At 48.0% G+C, this 25,727-nt stretch overlaps 2 protein-coding genes and 1 long non-coding RNA gene across 13 annotated transcripts in view; 1 reads left to right on the forward strand and 2 right to left on the reverse strand.

Annotated features, from left to right (window-relative positions):
* GLOD5 (glyoxalase domain containing 5) lies at nt 1–6,696 on the reverse strand. Of its 8 annotated transcripts, XM_080554710.1 has the most exons (7): nt 6,560–6,696; nt 4,685–4,758; nt 4,109–4,187; nt 3,369–3,421; nt 2,362–2,512; nt 1,255–1,410; nt 1–1,042 (listed from the first exon to the last, which is right to left on the reverse strand). In XM_080554710.1, exons 5-7 carry the CDS (start codon nt 2,500–2,502, stop codon nt 890–892), a joined length of 450 nt encoding a protein of 149 aa, XP_080410836.1. In that variant the 5' UTR covers nt 2,503–2,512; nt 3,369–3,421; nt 4,109–4,187; nt 4,685–4,758; nt 6,560–6,696; the 3' UTR covers nt 1–889. The 8 variants fall into 8 exon arrangements, with proteins under 8 accessions (XP_080410836.1, XP_080410832.1, XP_080410834.1 ...); XM_080554706.1 differs by lacking the exon at nt 3,369–3,421; XM_080554708.1 differs by having other exon boundaries at nt 2,362–3,421.
* LOC308177434 lies at nt 5,778–17,852 on the forward strand. Of its 3 annotated transcripts, none has more exons than XR_013939110.1 (3): nt 5,778–5,908; nt 13,133–13,217; nt 16,764–17,852. It is a non-coding gene; the product is annotated as an uncharacterized lncRNA (long non-coding RNA). The 3 variants fall into 3 exon arrangements; XR_013939111.1 differs by lacking the exon at nt 5,778–5,908 and adding an exon at nt 9,734–10,126; XR_013939112.1 differs by lacking the exon at nt 5,778–5,908 and adding an exon at nt 9,734–10,118.
* Nucleotides 6,764–25,727, reverse strand: part of LOC308177430 (exocyst complex component 1-like) — a gene marked incomplete at its 3' end in the record, with an annotated part of 25,607 nt that continues 6,643 nt past the window's right edge. Inside the window, exons 4-18 of one of the 2 annotated variants that reach the window (XM_080554703.1) lie at nt 25,037–25,196; nt 24,300–24,493; nt 20,792–21,019; nt 19,955–20,087; nt 19,070–19,179; nt 18,049–18,198; nt 17,327–17,420; nt 13,676–13,794; nt 13,310–13,420; nt 12,664–12,734; nt 11,844–12,084; nt 10,829–11,012; nt 9,541–9,740; nt 7,181–7,375; nt 6,765–6,984 (exon numbers count right to left, since the gene is read on the reverse strand). In XM_080554703.1, the coding sequence (XP_080410829.1) occupies nt 6,829–6,984; nt 7,181–7,375; nt 9,541–9,740; nt 10,829–11,012; nt 11,844–12,084; nt 12,664–12,734; nt 13,310–13,420; nt 13,676–13,794; nt 17,327–17,420; nt 18,049–18,198; nt 19,070–19,179; nt 19,955–20,087; nt 20,792–21,019; nt 24,300–24,493; nt 25,037–25,196 (2,346 nt within the window). Of the gene's footprint in view, nt 7,376–9,540; nt 9,741–10,828; nt 11,013–11,843; nt 12,085–12,663; nt 12,735–13,309; nt 13,421–13,675; nt 13,795–17,326; nt 17,421–18,048; nt 18,199–19,069; nt 19,180–19,954; nt 20,088–20,791; nt 21,020–24,299; nt 24,494–25,036; nt 25,197–25,727 lie in introns of both variants that reach the window. The other variant, XM_080554702.1, reaches the window with a different exon arrangement.

Here is a 25,727-nt window from a genome sequence, read left to right on the forward strand (position 1 = left end):
GTAATTGGAAGCACTGCATTTATTAGGGATTTGCTTTTTTTCCACCATGGAGAAGATGGATTTTCCACGAAATAATATTAAAAAAAAATCAGTTCACTGATTATTACAATTTTAGAGGTGATTTTGACTGTAGAGGTCAGAAGAGTGCTCTCTGCCTTCCAGCACTGTTTCCTTGATGATAACATTGCTACCGCAGTGTGGCCAGCTGGGGAACTGCTCTCCTGTAAAAACCCCAAGTAACCCCTCTTTGTTCCTTCATGCTTTTTAAATAATTGAAGTATTAAAGAAAGAAGGAAACTCAGATGACAGTCCAAGACAACCATGCTGAGCTGCAAGGAGAGCCAACGTAGAAGTTTTGTGCCTGATGCCACTGTCTTAGCACCTCATTTCCCCTTCACCCCTGCAGAAATCTAGGTGATCTCCCTGACTTTAGAAACCCTCCCCTCCTTACAGCCACCTCCTTGCTGCTCCTCATTGCTGCTTTCTCCCATCCCCAGTGACAGAAACCCTATAAATATTCAAGTATTTATGCAGAGCTGAGTATGAGGCACAGAGCCACAGCTTCATGAGCACTTTGTGTGTCAGACGCTGAGGCGCAGTTCCCGGAGAGGAGGTAGGTTTCAGCAGGATGGATCTTCCAAGAAGGTCATGAAGTCTCCATTGACAGTGATTTATAAAAGTAGGATTCACATCCAGGGGTGAGTGCAGAGCAAGCTGGAGCTGATCCTGCCTGTGGAAAGCTCTCAAGGCTCATGCAGCTTTACAGCTGGGTGTTGAGACTTGTCATAGGTTTACAAAATGAAAGCTTGAAACTATATAGTGACCATCAAAACCCTGGCCTCTGCATCATACCTCCTGCTGGGACTCAGGCAGAGAGTATGGGTTGTGGTTAGGGCTCCCCTCCGCTGACTGCACTCATGTCTTTGCTGTACCTAGAAACCTCAATCAAGTTCTCATCGGGGTCTCGGAAGTAGATGGATGTTATTGGACCCAAGGCACCAGTCCTGGCCACAGGACCTTCTTCAATGGTCACTCCACAGGCCTGGGAGGAAACATAAGAGCAGGGGTTTAATGCTCAAAGGATTTTTATCAGGTCATTGTGCACTCTTCGCTCCAGCCTTAAAAGCATGAGACATTGTATGAGAAAATTCTGACATTCCCCAAAGCACAGACATTTAAAGTGTCACTTGTGAGGCTCTGGCCTCATGCCTCCCAGGGTTACACTGCCCTGTGCACACTCTACACTTTGCTCACCTTCAGATGACTCAGAAGCTGTACCAGGGGTGCCTGTGTGATAAGGCAGATATCTGCAGAGCCGGGGACCGGGTGGCGAGCCTTGGGTTCAAATTCCTTCCCAACCTCATGCAGGTTAAACTTCTGGTTGCCAAAACGTAAAGCTTTGCGATTTCCCTGTCCCCGCCAAAAAAAAGAAAAGAATCAATATCCAATGAGACTTACTGGGCTGGAAACTTTCAGCATCCATTCAGCTGTGTAGTCCTAAAAGTCCTGGGGACATGGCTGTAGTCCTGCTAAATCTGGGCTCTTGCTGGGGTAACCCAAGGCAAGAGTTCGCTGCTACAAGATTCCCACCACGTCCCTGGAGATGTAGTGACCCAAGAAAGTCCCATGGCCACTTGCAGCTGCTTCTAAGCCATAAAGATGAGAATTTTCAATTCTGGGCATCCTCCATCCTGCCTGTGGGACAGCCATACAAATAATGCACAAGCTGGGAACCGCAGAGGGAACAAAGACGAGGCAGTGGGAAGACGGTGAGGAAGGAGGTTCTGACACCTCTTTTCTTTGCAGGCCCCCAGTATTTCTTCAGACTTATACGGCAACTGAGACCTGATCCCCATGGAAATGCAGGACAGTGACCTGCCATCTGTGCCCATCTGAAGAACAGACTGATGCTCAATGTAGCCCTGGGATGTGAGTGCAACTGCTTTTAAGAGACCTGATAGAGCAGGAGAGAAGGAAATAAACAAGCTTGGCAGTTTAAAAGGTGCAGTGTGTACCTTCAAAATGGCCTGAAGATAGGCCAAGAGATGCATTGGGGCTGTTCTGAAAAGGTTACCCATCTTGTACTCTGTTTGCCAGTAGAAATGTCAAATCAAGAGGATTTGTGGATGTGAGGGCTCTCCTTCAGTCCTAGAAATTGTTTTTCAAGGAACTTTTTTTTTTTTTTTTTTTGTCACTTTGTCTCCTTCTGCTGTTTGAAGATTCTTTTGACTCAGCTTGACTTCGTTAGTTCTACCATCCCCAGACCAAGGAGAAATCCCAGAGATACTGTCAGATCCGCAGGAACTAGCCACTGGCTCAGGACTAGCACTTTAGATCCGCTAGGCCTTTCCCCCATGTTACCTTGAAAGTCACCACTTCCATGCCCAGGACTTTGGAATAGAAGGCAACAGTGTCCTCAATGCTCTTAACAGTCAACACGAGGTGGTCCAGGCGCTGGATGAAATACGGGGATGGACTCATATGTTCTTCCTTCCAGGACATCGTCTCAGGGCTGGGAACAGAGTGCAAAGCCACACAAGGGGAAGGTGAGAAGCATCCAGCTGCTCAGGGAAACGATCCAGGAAGCTGTTAACTGAACTGTCAATGGAGATCAACTGGGTTTTCTTTTGGCCTGCAGGTGGCACAAGTACAGAAGCAATAAATTCATATATTCATAGAATATCCTGTGTTGGAAGGGATCCACAAGGATCTCCAAGTCCAACTCCTGGCTCCATACAGGGCCACCAAAAAATCAGACCCTGTGTCTGAGAGTGTTGACCAAACACTTCTTGAACTCCAGCAGCCTCGGTGCCATGACCACGTCCCTGGGGAGCGTGTCCCAGTGCTCGACCACCTCTGGGTGCAGAACCTTTCTCTAGCACCCAGCCTGACCCTCCCCTGTCCCAGCCCCATGCCGTTCCCTCGGGTCCTGTCGCTGTCCCCAGAGAGCAGAGCTCAGCGCCTGCCCCTCCGCTCCCCTCGTGAGGGAGCTGCAGGCCGCCATGAGGCCTCCCCTCGGCCTGCTCTGCTCTGGGCTGAACAAACAGAGGGCCCTCAGCCACTCCTCACATGTCTTCCCCTCCAGACCCTTCACCAGGCTCTCCAGCCTCTCCTCCCCCAGACTGTACATATAGACAGGGTTGCCCCTGTTCTATGCCTTGATTCAGTTTTGGGGAGAAGTTTTCATTTCAGTTCAGTTTTGGTTGATTTTACGTTCAGGAAGGCATGCCATGGAAACTTGGAGAGTTGTGATGATAGCAAATGGAGTCAAGTTTCCTTCAGTTCTCTAACAACCCTCTACTTGCCTACATTTACTTCTCTCTCCAAATCCTGATACAAGTGACAATTCTTCCTTCTGAGACACGCACCAGGTTCTCCACTGACACCGCTGCACAAAGGAAGTCCAACACTCCTGCTGCCTCTCAGGGAAAGAAATGGGTGGAAAATAAACCCTTTCAACACTAAGTCAGCACCAAGTGACACAAATCGAGAAAACAGCCCACAACTCCAACCCCTTTTTGCTTTGTTCTTTGCCTTCAAACTCCTCAATGTTAGCAGCAAGCAGAGCGTGAGGCTGATGCCAGAGGTTCATGGAAATGCAACATGGGGGGAGGGGGGGGGGGGGGGGGGGCAGGACTTGGCAGTCTGGATTTACAGTGGGTCTTGGCATTTTCTCGCATATTGGGTTCATATCATCTGGCATTGCCCTTCTGCGGCAGAGTGCATAGGAAATAGCTGGAAAGGAGAGATTTCAAAGCCCCACTGACACAAGAGCAAGGTCAGCATAAAACCAGGCACAGCTTCACTGGGACATCTGGTCCTCACAGTCAGAGGAGCTCACTTGGAGCAGGACCCCCTCGTCCTGCACCACTCCTCCTTGTCACAGACAGCGTTTGGTGTTTGACAACCTCACCTCCGACCAGCCTGGGCTCAGAACCTCCACAAAGTCCTTCCCACCCAGGAAGTTCTCCTGGGTGCTCCCTAGTTGCAGGGCCCAGCCTGCAGCAAACCTCCCCAAGACAACCTTCCCCTCCCGCGTGACCAGTAAGCCTGTTGGCCTCTCTGCAAACACCACAAGGAAACCAGATTGCAAAAATAGGCTGAGTACCTGCAGGAGAAGCAGAAGAGCTAGTGCTGGAGAGCTTGTGCCTGGCTTTACAACCGTCCTCCTGCTGCCCGGAGCTGAGCTGTGTGAGGAGTAACGTCAAGGAGAAAGGGGAAAACAATAAAATAAACGTTGATTAGAAACAGGAGCTGTAAGCACTGCTCCCTGCAGAGGTGTACTTTGACCTTAGGGACCTCAAAGTCCAACCACACACAGTTGCTTGAAAAAATCCAGGCTATTTTATCAACGTACCTTTCTCTTTGCAAGGGAAAACTGAGTTAATGTGCTAAATTAAAGCACACTGTTGAGCTTGCTGCTCAGACTGGGGTGGCTTACTGTTAAGAAGATGGTAAGGATGTCCCTAGTGAAGAGCTGTGGCAAGCAGCTGCAGCAAGCCCCTTCCCCTGCAGCAGGCAATGTTCCTCTTTGCCTCCAGAATTATTTTCTACCATGCAGCATGCTGAGGTCTTACTGCCCAGCGAGACACTTGCCGTCCTTACAGCCAATGTATAGCAAGAAGCAATAGCAAAGGAACCTCAGGGTGATGTGCACAGCTTTGGACACCTTTTTTGGACATACCTTCCTGCAAACAGGCTCCTCCAAGGAGGCTCTCCGTGGCCTGAGGCAGAGTTAGTGATCTACAGAAAACAAACCTGCCAAAAATAGAATGGAGTTTTGAAAGGTCTGAAGCTCTCTGGGCAGTTGGCTCCAAGGGAGCAAATTGTTCAGGCTGGGGAAAAGCTGCCAGGGAAGTGGTTCAAGGTACAGGACATGCTGTGTTAAAATCATTCTGCATAGATCCTCTGCATGTAAACCGCCCATGCTTCACTGTGCACAGAGGGGAGAAAAAAAAATTAAAAAAAATAAAAAAAGCTTAATTTCCAATATGTGGAAATTTGGAAACATCTGAAAATGTAGTGTGATGTATTGCGTTCTGCCCCAAGTTGAGAGAAAGGACATCTGGGGGATGCTGGGAGGGAGCATAATGCCTGTTTTGTATCCTTTATGTACAGCACAGATTGGTTGGGCTAGATGACCTTTAAAGGTACCTTCCAACCCAAAACATTCTGTAATTCTATAATTCCATGATTTTTCTCCCCCAGTTGTCTAAATTAGCACACAGAATTTCCCCCAAAGTTACTTCGTGGGTTATTTTCTGTCTCTGAACACTTCTTGTCAACCACAAAGGAGCTCGGTAGATAAACTAATCCTGGGACATGCAACAGAACCCTTGTGCTTTCCTGGTTTTTAAGGTCACGGTTGGTTTTCCAATACTGGAGAATGCAGAGCTGAGGTGGAAATGGGGCATACAAAGCAGGCTGATATGTGTGTGCTGCACAGACAGAGCTTGGTAAAAGGCTGTTGCTTTTATTTATTTATTTATTTATTTATTTATTTATTCATTCATTTTTGGCTTCCCAAACCTCACTTTCATCTGAAAAATCCTATAATTTTTTCTTTATTAAAACTCTCAAAGCTCTTCTCACAGGTGCCAGTAGCACTGACATTGAGGGCACTAATAGCTCTTATCAGCTCCAAGCAGCCTCACCTGGGGCTTCCACCCCACACCCATGGGCCCAGGAGCCAATTTAAGCTCAGCTCAGGGCCATCAGCCTTTCTTTGAGTGATGATGTGGGGCTGCTGGTCTCCACCTCAGCCCCAAATGTGTTTCTGCCTGGCCATGGACCCTGCTGGCCTGGATCTTGACCTTGTCTCATCCTTATGGACCTGCATGGTGCTTACTGACCCATTAGACCCACATCAGGTAGTCTGATCTGGGGTCAACAAGTCCAAGAGGCAGCAGTAAGGACAGGACTAACCTCCTTGGGCAGGGGTGGAGGGGGGGGGGGGGGGGGGGGGGAGTTGGCCTCTCTTAGGCAGACTCTATGGAAAAAAGACTGTCCTTTGGGCTGGGAAATGGCTCCTATCTGTTTTGAGATCTTAGGGAGTTCCTTGATATCAAGCCATCCAAGTAGTATGATCAGTGCTTTTATTTGCTTTGTATTGAACCAAGAAGCTCAGAGTCTTCAGTTTTTTAAAGACAAGGCTATCCTGGATAGAATGTCAGCCTCCAAGTCACCAACACAGGATGCAAAAAAGACCATATTTTTAAAAGCAACAACATAGTAACAAGCTTTGACCATCTTATGGGATGCTTTGTAAGAAAATGGGGTAAGAAAGATATTCCTTGAGAAGCAGTTTCCCTGAGATGCTAAAACAGTAGCATTTACTTCACTCCAATTGGCAGAGTAATTGTGCATGCTTTGATATAATAGCACTGCACATATCTGGGTGGCTTCATGCATTGTGACCCTCTTGCTTCAGCACAAATTTACTGTAACATCTGAGAGTAGATAAAAAGGAGAGAGTCCTGGAGAGTAGATGGCTTTCATCATTCAGCTGTGTGGCACGGTAGGCAGTGGTCTGCTGAAGATGCACAGCATGGACACTCACCTTGGCAGAAACTTGAGGTTTGGGAGTTTTTTCATTGGCTGTACAATGATTTCTTGGTGGAGGGAAGCTGTGCTTTGGCCCTGGAAGCTCCACTTCTCCAAAGGAGATCTAGTCTAATACTGACAAGGTAGCTGCACCTTGGTGTTGAGTTCAGAGCAGGGCACTATATATCAAAATTCAGCCCGGGAAGCTTTACATTTCAGTTTAGCTTCCTGAAGGTGTAGCTGCAGAGGATCCCTGAGCTGGTCTCAATCGTAAGGCATTTGCCTCTACACGCTGGACAGAGTGATGGAATTGAAATAGCTCAGCAAGTCCATCATGGTGAAGTCCATGGTGATGCCTGAGCCTGCGTAACAACGTTGGATCAGATCCTCCAGCTCTTGGTACTGACGTATGAGCTCCTGCTCCATGGCGTGCCACACCACCTAGGGAAAAACAGAGCATCAGCCTGTGACAGCTGTGAGTGGGGGCTGACTGCAAGAAGATAAGCCATGCACGCTCTGCCACACTGTGACAGGACAAGCCAGAAGGAAGGAACTTCAAGTGGAGAAGACCCACTGCTTTGCAGCCCTGAATCTCCCCCAAAATCATGACACCGCACCCAGATAACACCACAATTACCGGCAGGAGATTTTCCTCTGGGGACAGATACTTGTGGATTTTCCTGTAGAGGGTCTCAAGGGCTTTCTTTACTTCCTTGCCAGGGTATCTCTCAATGACTTTCCTCAGCTCTTGCTTGCTGTAGGCCAGCTGGAAGCTGACCTCCTCTTCTTTCACCCCCTGAGCGATGCGGGCTTTCACCCCTTCGAAGAAGTGCTGGAAAAGCAAGGAGACATCCACTGATGAGCTGCACAAAGGTGGACACCTGTGTCAGGGATGAAACCTGGCCACTGTCCTCAGTCCCCTTCCCATGACCAAGTGGAAATGAAGTATCAGACCGCTTGTCCTCCAGGAAAGTAGGGCAGCTCTGCAGGCCCGGCTGTGCTTTAGGGCATTTCATCAATTCTACCTTCCCTCCCTGCTCAGCATGTGGGATCTCTAGGAGGGGCATTACCATGGAGCAATGGGACTGCTGAAAAATTGTGTTCCTTGGGGCTTCATGCAGCTTCCCTCGCTAGAGAGGGTTTGGATTCAAATGAGGTGAGAATCCCAAAATCTGCAAAACTGTAAAGTGAACTTCAGTTTTCTCAGTTCTTCCAGGATACTGTGCATATGCAGGAAAGGCTGCCCGCTGAGGAGGTGTTTCAAAAGGAGCGTATATCCAGCCACAGGCATGACTGTCACTTCTAGGAGCCCAGGGCTAAGCCAGCCCAAAGGGATACAGACCCCAGCTAGTTTTCAGAAAAGTACCAGGAGCAGGGTAGCTCTGTGAAAGGCTCAATGCTGATAGTTTTTTTTTTCTCCTGCATGTGCTTCTCTAGGCATGGAATCTGTTGGGAACTCAGGCAGTCTCTAGTTCAGCCTCCTGCTGAAAGCAGGATCACCACTGCATTCAGACCAGGGTATCTGGGGCATTTTTGAAGGTGGGCCTTGAAAATCTTCAAGGACAGACTATTAATGCTTTATTATCCTCATCATGCTCTTTTCCTCTTTAGCTTTTTTTCCCCCTGGTCTGTAACTGTTCTTCCATCATTCTGCTATGCAGCTTGGTGATGGACCTGGTTGTGTCTTCTCAGTTACCTCCTAGGGAGGGTTCCTTTTGGGTACGTACCCCTAAAGCTGTTTCTTCTCCAGGCCCAGCAAGCTCAGCTCACAGGACACATGTTCACCTGTTCCCTGACCATGTTGGTGGCCCCCTCGTGAGCTTGTTCACAACCTGGAGCCCCAAAGCTGGACACAAGATGTCAGATCTGGTCTAATAAAGGGGAAAAAAAGAACTAACATCTTCCTTTAATCTGCTGCCATACAGCCCAATAAGCTGTAGGCTGTCTTGAGTATTTCTACTGCAGTTTGTAGTGGAGAAATATCCTAAATCCTGAGGATTTTCAGGGAGAAAGCGGTTCCTAAAGTTATGAGCTCCTTTCAGAAACAGGTGTGGGCTCCTATGTTACTTGGTGCCTTTGCAACTACTCTTTATGTTGAACTGAGCTCAAACCTGAAGAGCTACATGGGCTGTAAGAGATGACTGTCAGGTGTCTGAGCAGAACACCAAGTACCTTCATATGTTATTTGGAGCAATGAAATTATGCTTTCCCTCACAGAGGAAGGATCTGAAGCCATTGGCATATCACTGCTGAAAGCAGCATGAGATGCTGAGCTGATCTTCCAGTCAAACCTACGAGATGTTTGACAGCGAAGACTGCAAACAAATTGAAAGGAACAGGTCTTATAAATAATTCAAGCTGAACTCCAGTCTGAGATATTTTAGGCCAGTGAGTGGGTCGAGAAAGAGCAGAGCAAGGAGGGGTCTTGAGAGCAGCCATCATCTCAGAGGGAGGGGGATGCCTGTTTGAGTTAGTGAAGCCAGATGCTTTTAGCTCAGTTAGCAAAACAGTCACTTGGGAAGTGTGAAGCTCCACTAGGCTTATTAGTCCAGGCAGCTGTGCAAAAAGAAATGTGCATCTGCCAGGCACAGGCACACAACCTGGAGCAGGAGAAGGGGGCTGAGCAGGTCCTTGCACCGAGGCCATGAGTTGCAGAGGTGCTTTCGAGCTGGTCCTCTGGTCTTCCAAGGGGAGCTGGCAACATGCTGTACCATGAAAACTAGCAGTAAAGTGCTCAGAGGTGTGAGAACTTCAGCTCATGACCCCTGGCCTGTTGATCATGGTCACAGAAGTGGGGTTACTCCCTCAATCTTACAACAAGCATTCACAGATTTGAAAACTATTTTTCACCCCTTAGTAATCTGTTGCAGACAACCTCCATTCCATCCTAGGTCATGGTTTCTAAATTTGATTTCCCTCCTCTGGACCCTGTCCTGTGGATTCATAACTTTATGAATTGCAGTGACCCTTTGATGGGTCAGTTTATTCTGTACTCACGTTGAGCTTCTCCAGTGGCTGGCCCAGGTATGTGATGACGTATTTCTCCATGTGCTCACTATACCTTTGCTTGGCTTCCCTCTTTTTGTCCTCCAGGCATTGGATCTTCTTTTGGCCCAGGAAGCAGTGAATGTGGTGGAAATTCTCCATCATGACCATGTCTGTGTTCACCTTCAGGTTTGCTGAGGACAGGCTATTGACTTAAAAGACAGGAACAAATCAGGTATGGAGAGAAGATGCTGCAGGCTGGTCTAGGAGGGATGGGAGATGCAGAGACTGTCAGGCATGGGCCACCAGTGGAGTCCTTAATCAAGGGCTGAGGTGAGCCTCATCACAGGTTGTTCAGCTCTCCAACTGCCTTGCCTTTCAGGGCAGGGTACTGGCTTTGGAGCTGTGATATTTGATAACAATTTGCCTAAAAGGGTGCAGAGACATCCAAGTCCAATCCAGCCCTGTCCAAATCTTTCTCATCAGGTCTCACCATGCTGCCAGCCACTTGCCAGCTGGTCTGGAGAGAGCAAGAGTTCGAGTAGCTCACTGTGTATGCGGAGCAGAGATGGCCCTTCTCACTCCTCATGGTAAACAGGTCATTAAGCCATCTTATTTGAACCGTCTCCCTCTGAATTACTGGAGGGAGTAACTATCTATAATGCAAATACTGGCCCTTGTTCATTAGCTTGTTTCACTATCTCACCCACTTTGCTGTAAAGATTGCTTGTAGCATGGTAGGGCCTGTTTATGCTCCAACCCCAAGCTCATCTGCAGATAGGAGCTGCCCATCTGCACCACCTCGTGGTCTTGGAGGCTTGGACTTATTACTTCTGCAGTGCCTCAGGTCTTCTCCAGGCTGGGAAGTGGGGTCCCTGCACCCACAGCCAAGGACCTACTGAGAGCTGCCTGCCTGGCTCTCCCAACCCCTCTCCCTCTGTCTTAGTACTTTGGGGCAAGTCACTCTTTGACTACTGCTGCTCCTGAGACCTGTCCTTGTAAGAAGTCTGATCTGTAGCGAGGAGCATGTCCTCTGTAGCGGGAGAGGAGAGACTGGTGTTAGATTCAGAGCTAAGATTGTGTCCCAGCCTCTGCAAGCATCCCAGACACCATGCACCTCATACTGTATGCAGTCTGAATTTGTCAGATGCTCCAGGTCTTTGCTTGGGGAAGGCAGCTTCAGCACAAGTAGTGGTCAGGAGGCAGGTAAGCCTGCATGTACCCTGCTCTGGTGGCTCAGCTGGTTGCTGATGACTCCTGAGGCTGCAGCCTCATGGTTGCCACCAGTCTTTGTACTCACTGCTGCTGAAGACGCTGCTGGCCAGCCTGAGGTGTGCTTTGTCCAGCTCCCCTCTGCGCTGAGCCGTCCTGAACACCTCCTCTGAGAAATTCACAAACTCCTCAAAGCGGCTCACAGAGGGCAGGATACCGCCTCTCATCTTGCTGGGTGCCTTCGCCTCCTTGATTTCTTTGCACAAGGTCCCCTGGCAGTGATACAAAAAAATATGCTCAGGTCTGTCATGGCCCCAGCCTCATCTTCCAGCAGGCAAAGCCACAAGCCAGAAAACAAGCAAAGCAATGAGTTGTGTACTGCTTTCTGCATTTACAAGGCTGGACTTGCAGCAACAGCCTCCCTTCATGAGTCTATGGGAAGAGGTGAGCTTCCTTGCCTGTGGCTGTGTCTGAAACCATGCTAGCTGCTCTGGAGCTGGTACACTCGGTCTCTCAGGCTGTGTGGTTCTTTGCTCGGACATAGTTCTGTCTCCTCACACACAAACCCAAAGGACAGAGGCTCTCCCCTCTGCCAATTCTGGCACTTCTCAAGCCAGTTTGAGAGCAGGCTGTCTGCTCCAGGTCTTGGCAGAGATGCCCTTGATGATAGCACATGGCTTCCCTTGACCTCGGTAGACTCAGGGACAGGTTTTTCACTTCTGATGGGGTCTTGATCACCCCACACCCTTCTCCCTACCAATTGGTCCTTGAGTAAGTCCCACTGTGGCAGCAGGAGTGCAGAAGAGCTTGGCTCCAACAATTCAATATGCAGCCATCACTTCAACAGCTTTCCAGAGCAGTATATGGGGAAAAACCCTTTAGTTTCCTCACCCTGATAAGAGCAGGCACACGTGGCACTTTATTGTGCTCCACCTCTCAGACATAATTGACAAGGGGCTAAGTCTTGCCAAAACCAGAGTCAGATCCATGTCTGATATACACCAGCACTGCCTTCAGTAAAGCCCATGTTAGAAGTTTAGAAGATCCTGGAGGAGGTCAAACATCACCCATCTCTATTTGGCCTTACTCTTACCGCCACTCACAATGCACTTGTTGAAGCTGCTCTTGGCCAGGAGCAGCATGTTGCCCAGGACAGTGTTGAGGAAGGACGAGGGGGGAGCTGAGGAAGAGCCCCACATCTCAAAGACGGAGTCACTCAAGGTAACCAGGACCTGCAAGCAGCTGAAGGGGTGGGTCTTATTGCAGACATCCAGAAAGCCTCTCAGCTCGGGCTCCAGTGAACTGAAAATCTCGCCCAGCAGCCGGGTTGTAGGTTCTTCTAGTCTTAAAATAATAAATAAAAAAAAAGTGACCAATTAAATGGGGAGGAGCACTGATGCTGTGGCCAGCTGGAGAGGCATGTGCAAAGCTACATAAGGGAGAAGGAAAGCCTTCTGTATCACAGTAGAGCTTATTTATTGCTTGGGTACTCCTTCAAATCTTCCACATCTCTGCCTGTGGGAGGACACTGATGTCCTGTTTTCCCATCCAAATGAAAAGTTTCAGTGTTTTTATGCTGTTGTTTTTTCTATTCCTTTTTTCCATAATATGCTTTCAGTTTACAATCTTGCTATTAAGGAACTAAAGCTGATCAAAACGTGAAGCCATGAAACCCCACTTTCTGGAACCCCCCTGAAGTGGAGCCACTGCACTGGGGAGAAGCACTCTGCCTCTCTGCAAGCCCAGCTATGATGCCTTTGGGCTCTGCTGCTATCCAGGGTGCAAACCTGAGACCACTGTTGAAATCAGGATGGTCAGCAATGGCAAAATAATAATAGTCTCTCCATCAGTTCTTCTGGCAGTCCCTGTAGGACACTCCAGGCCATGCCCACTACAAAGCAGTGAATTGCATGATCTACGTACTGGCTCCGAGGCTTGGTGCAAGGAGGATCCTCTGCAGATGCCATATTTTCTCTTCCCTTAGAGGCAGGTACCTGAAAAGAAGAATGAGGTGGAAAGTATAATTTGTATGTCCTCTCTCAGAGGAAAGCTTGACATCATAGAATCACAGAATGGCTCGGTTGGAAGGGAACTTAAAGCTCATCTAGTTCCAACCCCTTGGCATAGGCAGGGATGTCACCCACTAGATCAGGTTGCCCAGAGCCTCATCCAGCCTGGTTGTGAACACCTCCAGGGATGGGGCATCCACAACCTCTCTGGGCCACCTGTCCCAGTGCCTCACCACCCTCTGAGTGAAGAATTTCCTCCTAAAATCTGGGTTTCATTTCAGCAGAAGTCATGCTGCATCGTACTGCAGTCCCACATTTAATCCTTAGAGATGCCGAGATCTTGCTGAAACCATCATTTAAGTTCAATTCTCTTTTGTCCTCAGGAAGTCTCAACACCACCAACAGTCCCGACACCAATGACTATTGCCAGAGGACCAGAGCCCAGGAGAGCTCAGGTATGCGATAAAGGTAAGCAGCCACCCCTCTGTGCCTGCTGAGGCTTGTATCAAGCTAGGGGGATGGGCCAGTGGCACTGGAGAGGACCTAGTCCCCACGCTTACCTCCAGCACCTGCAGCTCGGAGGTGTTCCGGCTCAGGTGGAAGAACTTCTCAATGAACTGTTGCTCCGCGGTGCAGAGGGGCTGCAGCTCTCGCAGCACCTGTTCCGACATCTGCTCAGAAACCAGCATGCATGTTAAAACTCCCTTCAACAAAAACTCCCAACACACACTGAGGACACCGGGATGGGTGCCCATGTCCACCTGAAGTAACATCTAAGCCACCATGAGGAGAGTGTAACCAGTACAGAACAGCTCTGATTCAGCCCCAGGTACACAGCACTAGAGAAAGGGCCCTGGGATGGGCTGCAGCACTGGGCACAACCCCTGTGGGACGCATGAACGATCTAGAAAACTTCATCTCCTGACCTTGATGACATTGCCTCTGTCCGGTGTGTCCTCCTGTCCTTCTCTGCTCCCTGGAAGGCTCCAGCGAGAGTGCTGCCTGCTCCCCATCACCATCGGTTTCTCCAAGCCCTCCTGAAGACCTGCAACAGGCACAGTGTGGTGGCTGGACATCTGTCTCTCCTGGCCTCTCCAGCTCCTCTGATCACTTTAATGGATCGAAATGTCTTTCTTTATTCCTGATCTTTGGTGTGTTTTGGCCTTCCCTATCAGATTTTCATCAGGTTCAAATATGCAGGGGATACAGTTTTGTTCTCTGTTTTTTTTTTTTAAATCTACCTTCTCATCTGTTTTTCTGTCATTACTTTCTTCTTGTTTCCCTGTGATACTTTCCTTTTTGCTATTTAGGGCTTAGTACTATATATTGAGGACTGGGGAGTGAAAAATCCTGGGTGATAAGAGCATAAATCAGCAGAAATGCCTGCAGGAGTTTCAGGAGAAATGTTTGTTGCTTAGTTTTTATGCTAAATTGCAATTCAAACAAATCCCTGAAGGGGACAGTTGGCTTTTTCAGCAACTTGCTTTCTTCAATTATAAGTGTTCATCTGGAAATTAATATACTTTTCAAACACTACCAGTTTTTACCACAACATTTCCTTTCCTGCCTGGCTTAAGATGAAAAGTTGAAAAATGTATTTGAAATGTGCATCAAAAACAATTATATTCAGGGAAAGAAATCCGTGGGGAAACATCCCTATTATTTTCTAATTAATTCTAAAAGTTGGTATCATTCCACTAACCCCAGAGGTCCTGGGTGACTCAGGCCAGCTCTTTATTTTCTGTGATATCCAAAATATCCTTATTTGAGCCAATGCCTGCAGGGCTTTTACCTTTGGAAAGGATTTGTCAGATGTCCTACGCAGCGAGAAGGGATGAGAGATGACAGACAGCCCTTCTCATCCCCCCAGCCTTGCAAAAACCACGGAGAAAATTAACGAGCTGCTTCCTAATATTTTTTCCCACCCTTATGCAATGGGCAATGATCATTTCACTTGCTGAGAAGTGGCAAAACTAGGAAAAAATTTCTCCCCACAGCAACCAGGAAAGAATTGTACAGATCTAAGTTTTTGTGTGGAAAATGGAATGGAAAAATGAGGAGAAAAATTAATTAGTGACTCAATTGTAAATAGCTTGGGGTTTGCCTTGTAAACTGCACTATAATACTTGAAACAAGGCAGCGAATCATCAGATTGTATATTTAGTAGGGATCAACATAAACAATCCTTTATGAGGCAGGGAAACAACCCTAAAAATTCAGTAGAAAGAAAGAGGCAGTGGGAGCTAGGGAAAGCCTGGGAGGAAAGCCAGGAGACACAGGAGTTTCTCCTGGGATTTTAAGTTACTTCTGTTTTATGGGGCTTGCATGAATGCTAAAGACGGAACAAGTGCTGAAAGGAGATGACTGGCTTCATGTTTACGGAGGGGGATTAGGCAGACCGGCTGAGACACGTGTCCTTTGCTATCTTTATTTAATAAGACTGGCTTCATAAAGGTCTGCTTTAACAGCCCAGCCATCTCTGCACCTGCTCAATGCCTGGGACACAAAAGGGTGATGATGTTTTTCCTGTTGCCCAGCAGAACTGAAGTCCCTTGCTCAGAGTCCATCAATCACTTTGCAAATAGGAGCCAGGGCCTCTCTATCCTACACATAATCTTTGTTATTTCCTTCTATTTAAGTAAAAGCAATCATCCTTCTTCAGGAAATGGGGCTTGGCTACATTATCTTATAAACCATGGAGCAGTTTGCCTTCCCACTGCCAATTCTCTGGATTTGCTTGCTGCCAGTATGTTCATATTCTTTTATCAGGAATTCCTATTTTTAAGCAAAAAAGAGCACGTTTCCCTAGGAGAAGCTGTGTCCAGGCATTAAGGAGCCAGGGGGGTGATAGGAAGGTTATCTTTTGTTAACTGTTTGTATTACCCTATCTGCCAGGCTTCCAGGAGGGATGTTCAGGATGACAGATAAGGTTGCAATAGATCCGTGGCAGAAGTGTCTTCCTTTACAGCTCTTATGAAATGCCTTCCTCTTCCAGAAATTCTATATCTCAGTATTATCCTGGGATTATTATTATAGCCTCATTTTATTTTCCTGTTATCTTCTGGCTATAGGCTTTCCTGCATCCTCCAGCATCAGTGACAGCTTGCAGCAACAAGTACAGCAGGTTAACAGCATTGTGCACAAATGATTTCCTAGTACCAGTTTTTCAGCCTGTCCCTTTGATTTTATTGCTTGTTATCTTTTGGTTTTTAAATTACAAGGGTAGTAATAATGTCATATTGACTTTCCCTGCACAACTTATGCTTTAATGCTTTTTATGTTATTCTTTTTCTTCTGGAGAGTTCTTGATTTTTTTAATATTTTTTTTTTTATTCTGATGATAATTGTCTCTCTCTTGGCTCCATAGTTTGGCAAATCATTCTGGCATGGAAAAATTGGTTTGTGGTGACTATAAAAAGTTTTCCTGGAGGTGTTTTCCTCCATTACTTGCAAAATTTCAAAAAAGGAAAAACTTTAATTAAGGGTCAGTACTTTAGCTTGTGGGAAAATCCTACTCCCTACCACTGCCTGGCAATTGGGCATCGCAGCCCGGACTGGGGGTCAGAAGGGGGTGAGCAGAGCCAGCAGCTGGGGTCAGCACTGCCCCGGGGGAGCTGCTGCACCTGCCGTGATGCAGAGGGAAGCGATGCTGAGCGCTCCCAGCCCCAGGGATGCAGCGTGTGTCGGCTGGGCAGGAGGCAGAGCCCTTGGCTGAGCTCCTTCAGCCACCATCAGGCACCAGCCCTCTTTCCTTTGACCTCTGCCTCCAGCCAGCATGCATGGTGTCCCCTGGGATCTGGAGACAAGTGATGAAGTAGGTGCAGAGCTGAAAGCAGCCAGGCTAGCACTCTGATGGACTAAACAAACCACGCGAAGTGGTTTCTGACATTCAAGCTGGGCCAAGCTGGCATGGAACTTTCCATTACAGTGCTTTGTTTTTCTGAAGGAAAATGTGATTTCTGTGCAATCAAAAACTTCCAGAGGAGACAGATCACTTTCTCTTTTTATCTTCAGAAACACCTGACTGGAATATTTTGAGTCAGATGCAGCCATTCCTGTTGAAATGATCACCTTGGGACAACACAGCCCCACAGCCAGCTCAATGTGAAATCATTCTGTTCTCACAAATATCGCTATGAATACACTCGTGTCTTCAGGGACAGGCTTGGTGCCATTTCTTTACAGGGAGAAGTGCCTGACCAGCTCTGCTTGTATGAAATATGGACCAGGCATTAGCCAGGCACTCTATGTCCCCCTCACTTATGGCTCCTCAGGATGTGATCCCAGCCACCCATGCATCGTTTGGGAGTCCTGAAATGGCAAGATACACGGAAGCTACAGCCCTGAGAAGCAGCTAAACAATGCTGAATAATACATGGGGTCGTGGCTCACACAGACACCACCTGGTGCACACCAGAGCCAACTTTGTCACCTGCTGCCAGCTGCAGACCTGGCCATAGGGCAGGAGGGAAGCTCATGGCACAGTAACACCCGTGATGGGGGATGATTGCCGCGTTCCCTACTTGCAAATAAATCACTGCTCAGCAGCACAAAGGTCACATCTGAAAGTCACTTACTTCCTTTTCTTCTTCCCAACAAGAGCATTTTGGCTTGTTCAAAAAAGGCTTTGATTTCCCTGTCATACAGTCTGCAGAGGTTCTGGGCATAGACCTGGAATGACAAGACAGGCACAGGAATTTCCTCTGTATCTCATCTTCCCATGACCAGCTCTCATCTCAGAGCTTTTTCCTCAGCTGCCCAGTTAAAGCAAAAGTCAGCAGATGGTAACTGAAATGGACCTAGAGTTCTTGGGGTGTAAGACCTTTGGAAAGGCAAAAGATGGTAAGAAAAATAAAAATGAAGCCTTAGTGATGTACAAGGAACCATCTCATTCACTCAACAATGTCTGTATTAGCAGAAGATGCCAAGGATTTTAAGGGCTTCCCAGAACTCTATAAATAAAGGACAGTTGAAAATACAACCAAGAGTTGTATGAATGATGTATGAATGAATGTGGTTCATCTTATCATGCACATTCAGTAGAGGGATGTCCAGATGACAACACCAATACCAAATTTTGGAATTTCAGACCTTTTCCTTCAACACAGTATCTGTCACCAAGTCCCATACCTCTTTCTGTCAAGCGCATATGTCCAGCCTAGGGTGGCCAAGCTGGCCAGACTCTCTTCTAGAAGTGCCAAATGCTGGAAGATCACAGCCAAGGAGGGATTTGGAGAAATGGAGCTCTCACCGTGGGTTGACCTGGTGGATGGATATTTGTTTGGGATTTCAGCCATACCTTGGGGAGATCAGAGAAGAGAACTGGATTGGCGTTCCTCAGCCAGGCCATGAGCGGGGTGTAGGGCACCAGTTCCTCATGTTGGAGCCCATGGCTTGGTGCAGAGAGCTTGTCAAAGGGCTGCATGAGAGCATCAACCTGAGCATTGCCCTGAAGCAACAGAAAGGGCAGAGAGTGTTGAATAAAACAGCCTCAGGAAGTTCTGGAAAAGAGTTGTTTCCTAATCACCCTTGGATTGCTAATTCTGAATGTTTGAGAAGCAAATTGAAAGGGCAGAGAGGAATGTGCGTGATCATTTTGAACTCCAGTTTTAAACCTATGTTGGGTGAACAGTTCTGAGCCCAGAGGAATGAGCTGGCCCATCAGTAATACGTGGGATGCTGTGGCTAAGTACAGTGGATAGGATAAGACACAGGGAGATCCCACAGATCCCTGCCAGACACATCTCTTCCCAGGTTCAACCCTTGAAACTGAATGTTAAGCATCTAAGGCTGTAATGCTAACAATTTGGGAGCAACTCCTCTTCATGAAGTGAAATCTAGAAGAGTCCCGTTGTCCTTCCAAACTTCTCCCCACCATGTCCACTGTGTCTTTTATACTGCATGACAAACACTTGAAAATGTTAATCAAAGGCTCAAGGGATTGGGTTTTCTCCTGGGATTTTGTGTTACAAAAAAATGAACAGCCACCACCACTCCTGAATTAAAACAAGAAAAAGTAAAGCAAAAATTCTAAAGTAAAACCACTTCTCTTTGTAACGTGACCCAAGGATTAATGACTCATGGGGAGGAACCTGATAGCCTGAGAGATGCAGAGGTGTGCTGAATTTTTTGTGCATGCCTGCAAAACTAGCCAGTAAGCTGGGGGGCAGCTGCAGGGTGAAAGTATATGAAAAGGTGTCATTGGGGAGACACTTTTGGAGAATCCTTTATGGTGGCATCCCCGTCACCACTGGTGATAATTTACCAGGATATTCAAGTTCCTCAGAATGTTGTGCTGCTGTGTGAAAAGTGAAGCCCACCTGCAGCTCAAAGATGTTCGTAACATGACTGATGAAGCTGTTTTCAAAGTTCTGCTTGAGCGTTTCAAACATGATCAGCTGCTCTGCCACAGCCTGTAGCTTTCGGTAACCTTGAGACAAAGCAGGAGAGGTGTTAGAGTGGCACGGAGAGGCACTGGGGCTTTTTGTCACCCAGCACCCTGACAAATGCAAGAGGTGTTCAACGCGTAAGTTCTGAGGTGAGTGCTGCCCCCCAAAAGCCAACAAATGGAAGAAGGTTTGCTGTGATACTGTGCAAAGAGAGAAGGATGCAGTTTAAGTTTAAAATGGAATCGCAAATCATTTGTCAATATGGTCCAGGACAAACATTCATGCCCAGATCAAGTCCCATACACCAGCAGCTCTCCACCACCACCCACGGTGGGAATTACTACACAGAATGACCATTCTTCCACTCTCAGGTACAGACCACTGGCTTGCCCCAAGACACCACAGTCTCTAAACACATCTTTCCGCTAACTCCTTTCTGAATTCTAAGAGTAGCACACACAGATGGCACACAATGGTGCCTTTCACCCAAGTGCTTAGAGGAGTCGTACAGAAGCTTACCATTCCCTTGCCTCATTTTCAATGCTAATTTCAGTTTCCCACCAGCTATATTTCTCCGTGGATGCACAGAGGTAATGTAACATTGGCTTTCCCATCCCTCCTTGACTGCGCTTCTAGGTGAAGCTGCTGAAGACATCGAAGCTCCAGCAACACCTTCAGAAGAAAGCCACCTCTGCCAGCCTGTGTCTCAGCTCATATCCCTGGCTGTGCCGCAGGGAATGGTGCGTGAGCAGCACAAGTGGCACATAAGCTGTCATCTCTGCCCTTCGCAGACGTAAATCTCTGCCCTCGCCTTACCAGGCTGTATCTGGATGTTCATGCAGCCAGATAATGCCTCTGCTGCAGCAACACAGGCTTTCACACCGCTGGGGCTGGAGAGATCTGCCCGGCTCAGGGCCTCACAGTGCTCCTTGCCAAGGTCGAGGTGGGTCTGAAAACAAAGCCAGAAGAGAGCAGGTGCAAACATATCCAGCTCTGCATCTCTTCCCATTCCACCTGGAAGGCTACTGACTTGAAACAGCCAAGTGCTACCTTCAGCTGCCAGGCTGCAATTGTCCATCAAGAAGGCTGTGCTGCTCTGTCTCCAGCAAAAACAAAGGTCTGCACAGTCACAGCAGCAGTGCCAGCGGAGGGGCTCAGAGTGAGTTTCAAATGGGCTGGCACCACTGGTATGGCTACTGGCAGCAAGGTGGATGGCAGGAGAAAGGAAAAGCTAAGGAAAATGCAGTGACTAAGAAAAAAAAGTCAGTGGTCTAGAGGTCACCATAGCCAGTGGAAGTAAGGATTAGCTGTGCTGTTACAGCACAATTCTTGCATTTATATTGTATTATTTTGGTAAATAGCTTGCCTTTCCATATGGCATTACATAGACTGAGGCTCAGCTTACCCATGAAAAGGGCCTTTGTGGGCCCCTCTACAGCACTGGGCCACAATGAGGGCACTGTGCATCGTGATTGCCACCAGTCTACCCATAGCCCATCCCAGCGGTGTGTTTGTCCTTATATTATCAAGACAAAGTTCCTCATTTCTAGGCCAGAGAAGCTCCATAGCCTTTGCAAACAGTTTTCAGGGTTTGGGGTTCACTAATAGCTTCTGGAACAGATTCAACAGGCTGAAGACTGCAAATCCACATACCGTGAGGAAGAGGATCTCATCCATCAGCTTTGTCTTGTTAGAGAGGATGTGATGTAGCAAGGAGTTCTCCTGGTGGATGTGGTCCATCTGCTGCTTCACGCTTCCCAGTAACTCATCATAGACCTGCAAGGTCTCCTCCACTCTGGCCACTTCTGCCAGGGCCTCATCAATGGAGCTCATCAGCTTTGTCACCTGCTTCTCAGAAGAGATGATGGCCCTAAGGTTGGCCTGTGAAACGGAGAAACACAGGGCTTCAGCACTGTGCCAGGGGCTGATCAGCACCATCTCAGAGCCAGATATCCTGACCTTCATGCTCCCAAGTCAAAGCAGAGTCTTCATCATCATAACATGCAAGATAGCTGTCCTGCATTGCTTTCTGTACAAGGTCAATATCTTATCTTTGCACTCAGCTAAACTCTACATCGGCAAGTCCCAGGTGCCAGGCTGTAGCCCAGCTGAGCTGCTCTGGCAGTGGAATTAATAAACAGTTAAATCATGCAGGAGACATGCGCATATGTGTGTCTCTAATATGGAAACTGAAGGCGTTATTTGCCCCTGGAGGTCTCGGGCATTTGTTTTGACGAGTGGTAGAGATGTAACAGCATGTTAATTGTTGATGACAAGCTCCGCTAGAGATTAACCGCTTCCAAATGTTAATTGTATCATTTTCAGGGCCTAAGTACCATGCGGGATATCAAGGAAAATAATCTATAGACATGAGCATGGGAGGCATGAGTCTTCCAGACTGCTATCTTTCTCTGCATTAATCAAGCTTTTAAAGGAGTTTGTCATTTCAGATATTTCAATTATCTGATGAGTTTTTTATTAAATGAAGGGCAGCATCTGCACTCAGTATGCCCCACACTCAGCTTTCTGGTGGGAAATGCTCGGAAGGAGAGAAGCAAAGTCTTGTCCACCCAAGTTAGGTTATCGTGGCTTGGACCTCCCCTGTGCATTGAATGAGAAGTGTCTGAAAGCTGGTTTCCTGCACAGTAGCTGCTGGCCATCTATAATCCCCATGTCAAGAGGTTTCTCTTCTTCAAACTCTATCTCCACTGCTAGTAGAGTAAAGATGGGCTGGTAGCTCCAGATCTAGAGGTGGTACATGCAGGACAAGACACCGGAGCATCGCAGAGGTACTCCTAGAATGCATGAGAGCAACTCTGCAGCCCCTGCCTGGATCTGATGGCTTTGATATCATGGGCAAAACATGTATCACAACCTCCCATGACAAATGCAGCACAGTTTTAGGTGCTAAACAGCTGACAGCATGGGAGGAAGGGCTGAGGGGAATGGTATCAGCTGTAGACAGATTCACAGAGGGTCTGGAAAGGTCAGAGAAATCCTGTAGAAAAGAAAAGCCTGAAATCATAGCAGCCTCTATCAGAAGGGAGAGACGAAGCTGCCTGTCTGCAAAGAGCTGCAGCTTTTCCACAGGGAGGCCCATGAAGGCAGGGCAGGCAGAGATTTCAGTTGTCAGTAGGTCAGAAGTGGGGTTTTCTGGTCCATGATACTCATCTCAGAAAGCGACAACGATGTTAAGCAAATGTTCCTTTTGCCCGGAGCCCAGCCCAGCACGAGGACCTGTGAGGGAGCAAACAGCCCCGCTGCCAGACTGCCGCTTTCCAGCCGCACACCGGGGACCTTCACATTGTATTAAACACTCCTAAACCACAGCCACAACCCTCTCACAAGCCGGTCACTGCTCTGCCTTTGGATTGTCTCGTTAGGGCTTAACAGGAGGTGGCCGAGAGCAAAGCATCACCGGCAGCAGCACCAGCAGAAGGGCTCCGGAACATCACCACTTGGGCAGCGGTAATCGCGCTCCCGCCAGACATTTTGCACAAAATCGCTGGGAGACGCATGAATTCTGGTGTGTGCTGGGGTCCTGCAAGCACGTAGGAATACCAATGTGGAAATCAGGCCCCCCAGGTGCCCTGGCCATGCTCTCCTTCCCTCTGAAGCCTCTAGGCTGTTGGCACGCTGCTTGGCCATCCCCAGAAGAGATGGGCTAGCAGAGGCTGATTAGTGCTGTAACAGCAGCACAAGGTGTTATCACTGTGGTGTGGGGGAAAAACGTCTAAATATATGCATGTGCTGGTCTAACTTGCTGCTGTTAATTACACTTAATATCATAGATCAAGCCTTACAAATAGAAACATCTCATTAATTAATTTGCATTATCAGTAAGCGATGTTTATTCATTAGAGGGCATTAAAATAATGTATTCGGCAGTGCCTTTTGACTCAAAGAACTTAACTTAGAGTTTTATTGGTTGCCCTTGCAGTGTGTTTTATAGCTGGGAAATGGAGTTGCAAAGTGCCTGTATGAGAGCAAGCAGGAACAGCCCTCAGGAGTTCGATTTTCCAGATTAACTACTTAAGTTTCCAAGCATAAGTCATATGGAGACACAAATTGGGAATACAGCAACTATTGGAGCTGAAGGAGGTTGGCTTTAGGGTTTGTGGTTTCTAGTACATTTTAGAATATTTCCTTTGGCTTTTTTTTCCTGTTTGTTCTCCATTTGCCTACCTATAAAATCCTGGCACCAGGTACATTAGCAGGACTCTTTACCAGCAATAGGACAAGGAGTAATGTTATCAGGAATTGTAGTGATAGGACAAGGAGTAATGGCTTTAAACTAAAAGAGGGTAGTTTAGATTAAATATAAGGAAGAAATTCTTTACTGCCCTCAGAAATCCCAGCCCCTCACTGCTACCATTCCCCCCACATCCCCGTGCCTCTGGGCTCCACAGCCTTCAGGCTCTGTGTGCGTGCCATTATTTTGTTCTACTCCTTCCAAAGCTGACCGACCGTGGGCTTCTCTGCCCTGGTGTGCCTACGGATGAGTGGGTCAGCCTCTGTTTCCCCTGCAGTCATTGGAAAGAGGCCACACAAGCTGGTGTCCAAGTGCAGTGAAAACAGAGCTGCTGGTGCAGGCAGATATTCATCAGCAATGATGTTAATTCTGGCCGGGCTGCCAGGCTGCAAGGAGCGCTGGCCTCTGCAATCACCTGGCTACCTCCCAGCAAAAGCTGCTGGTCTTCCCTGAGCCCCACAGCCCGCAGGGTCTGTGGCTGTGGCCAGGAGGTATCCCACCAAAAGCCCCTCTGTTGGGCAGCCCCACTGGTTCATCGCACATCACAGATGCTGAGATCGGCTGGGGACTCCCAGGCCATGGCTTTGGACTCCTTCAACAACAACAAAAAAAAAGCCTTCTGCTGCAGGTCTGGGGGCTCTGAAGGGATAACCCCAAGGAGATGCTCGTTTAGACCCTGCCAGCAGCAGGCATGGTGGGGCCACCATTGACCCTAAGGAGGGGAGCAGCAGTAGCCTCCTGACTCCTGGGGGAGATCTCTTTTGGGATGAAGCAGCACTGTACCAAGACATCTTTGAGACTGAGTGCTTCCAGCACGTGAAAGGACTGATGATGCCCAGTGACTTGATCCAGTGCCCCTCCACGCCAGGCACCATTTTTCTGTTGAATCACAGCCCTCGCCCCCCTCACCTCATCCAGCACGTGCAGGTCGTTGCTCAGCTGCTCGGCAAAGGCCACAGAGTTGTTCACAAGGGGCTCGTACTCCTCCATCAGCCTCAGCACATCCGCGGCCTCCTTCGGTGTCATCTCCTGGTAGGCACTGAGCTCCTCCTGGCTCTCAGTCTCCGCAGTGTCCTTCCTGTCTTCCTGGGGCCTTTGTGTCCCTGTGTGGACAGGAGGACACGTGGATACAGCCAAATTTCATCATTTCATAAGCTCTGCTCTCCCTGGGGTGCCACTGAGTCCCATCTGGGGTCGCAGGTGACACGAGTCCAGTGGTCTCAGTCTGCTGGTCAGTTAGAACAACAGCATGGAATAAGGAAATGTGTGGATGGGATAAAGGAAAGTCAGCTTTCTAAGGGACAAAATGGGCATCTGAAATTTAATTTGAGCTCTGGCTGTGTTTTTTACTTACCTCTCTAGGACTGTGTGTAGGGGCATGGTGACATGTTATACAAGGCTGAAACGAATTTCAGAGGTGAACAGGCTTCTTCTCGTCAAATGCACCACTAGTGGCAGGTTGTAAAATAAAATATATTTTGGTGTTACCAACACTTGACTGCCCAACCCAGAGTGCAGGCAGTGTCTATGAGAAGCCCTCCAAAATCACCAGAGCATGCGACAGGTTCAAGGACAGAGGGACACAGTGATGATAAAAACAAACAACAAAAAAAAACCACCCTGAGTGTGACAAGGAAATGAATTACCTTCCACGGGACAGGAGGGGACATTCACAAACTTAATAGTCCTGGAGAGGAATCGGTGGTTCAGCTTCCACAAGCATCTGATAAAGGTTTTCTTCTCGTCACAGCTGCTAGCAGTCCACTTGTAAACCTTATCGAAGTGCAGGTCAAAATCCAGGCTCGCCTAGATGTCAACAGATAATTACCTCATCAATAATTAAACACCGCTTGCCTCACCACGTACACGTAACACAGGTTGGCAGCCTGTTTTAATAACAGGCACTGCATGCTGTGAAAATACCTTGTGCGGGAGGAAAAGCAGGCGTAGGCTGAAGGAGGAGGGAGACACAACTGTGCTGCAGTTTCAAGCTCTGGGGATTTTGGTGGCCCCAGGAAGCTGCAGCAATTACTGGCAGCTCCTTCTTTCCCTGCTATCTCAGGGCAACTGGGAAGGGTTAGAGAGGTACAGTCATGGTGCTTTGAAAATAATCCCAGGCGTGATAAAAGCTCTGAAAACAACAGGATGAGCAGTGATTCTGACCCCAGGAGAGGACCCCGGGACGCTCACAGTAGGTCAGGCCAAGCACTCAGCCAGTCCTGGTGTCCTGCTGCAGCACACTGATCTCTTTTCAGATTGCATAAATCTCTCACCTTTTGCTGCAGGTTTTGGCGGATGGATGCTGATCAGTTTTGACAGCAGCCACTAGCAGATGCT

Source organism: Anser brachyrhynchus (assembly GCF_964034855.1).
Source record: "Anser brachyrhynchus genome assembly, chromosome: 13".
Classification (NCBI taxonomy): domain Eukaryota; kingdom Metazoa; phylum Chordata; class Aves; order Anseriformes; family Anatidae; genus Anser; species Anser brachyrhynchus.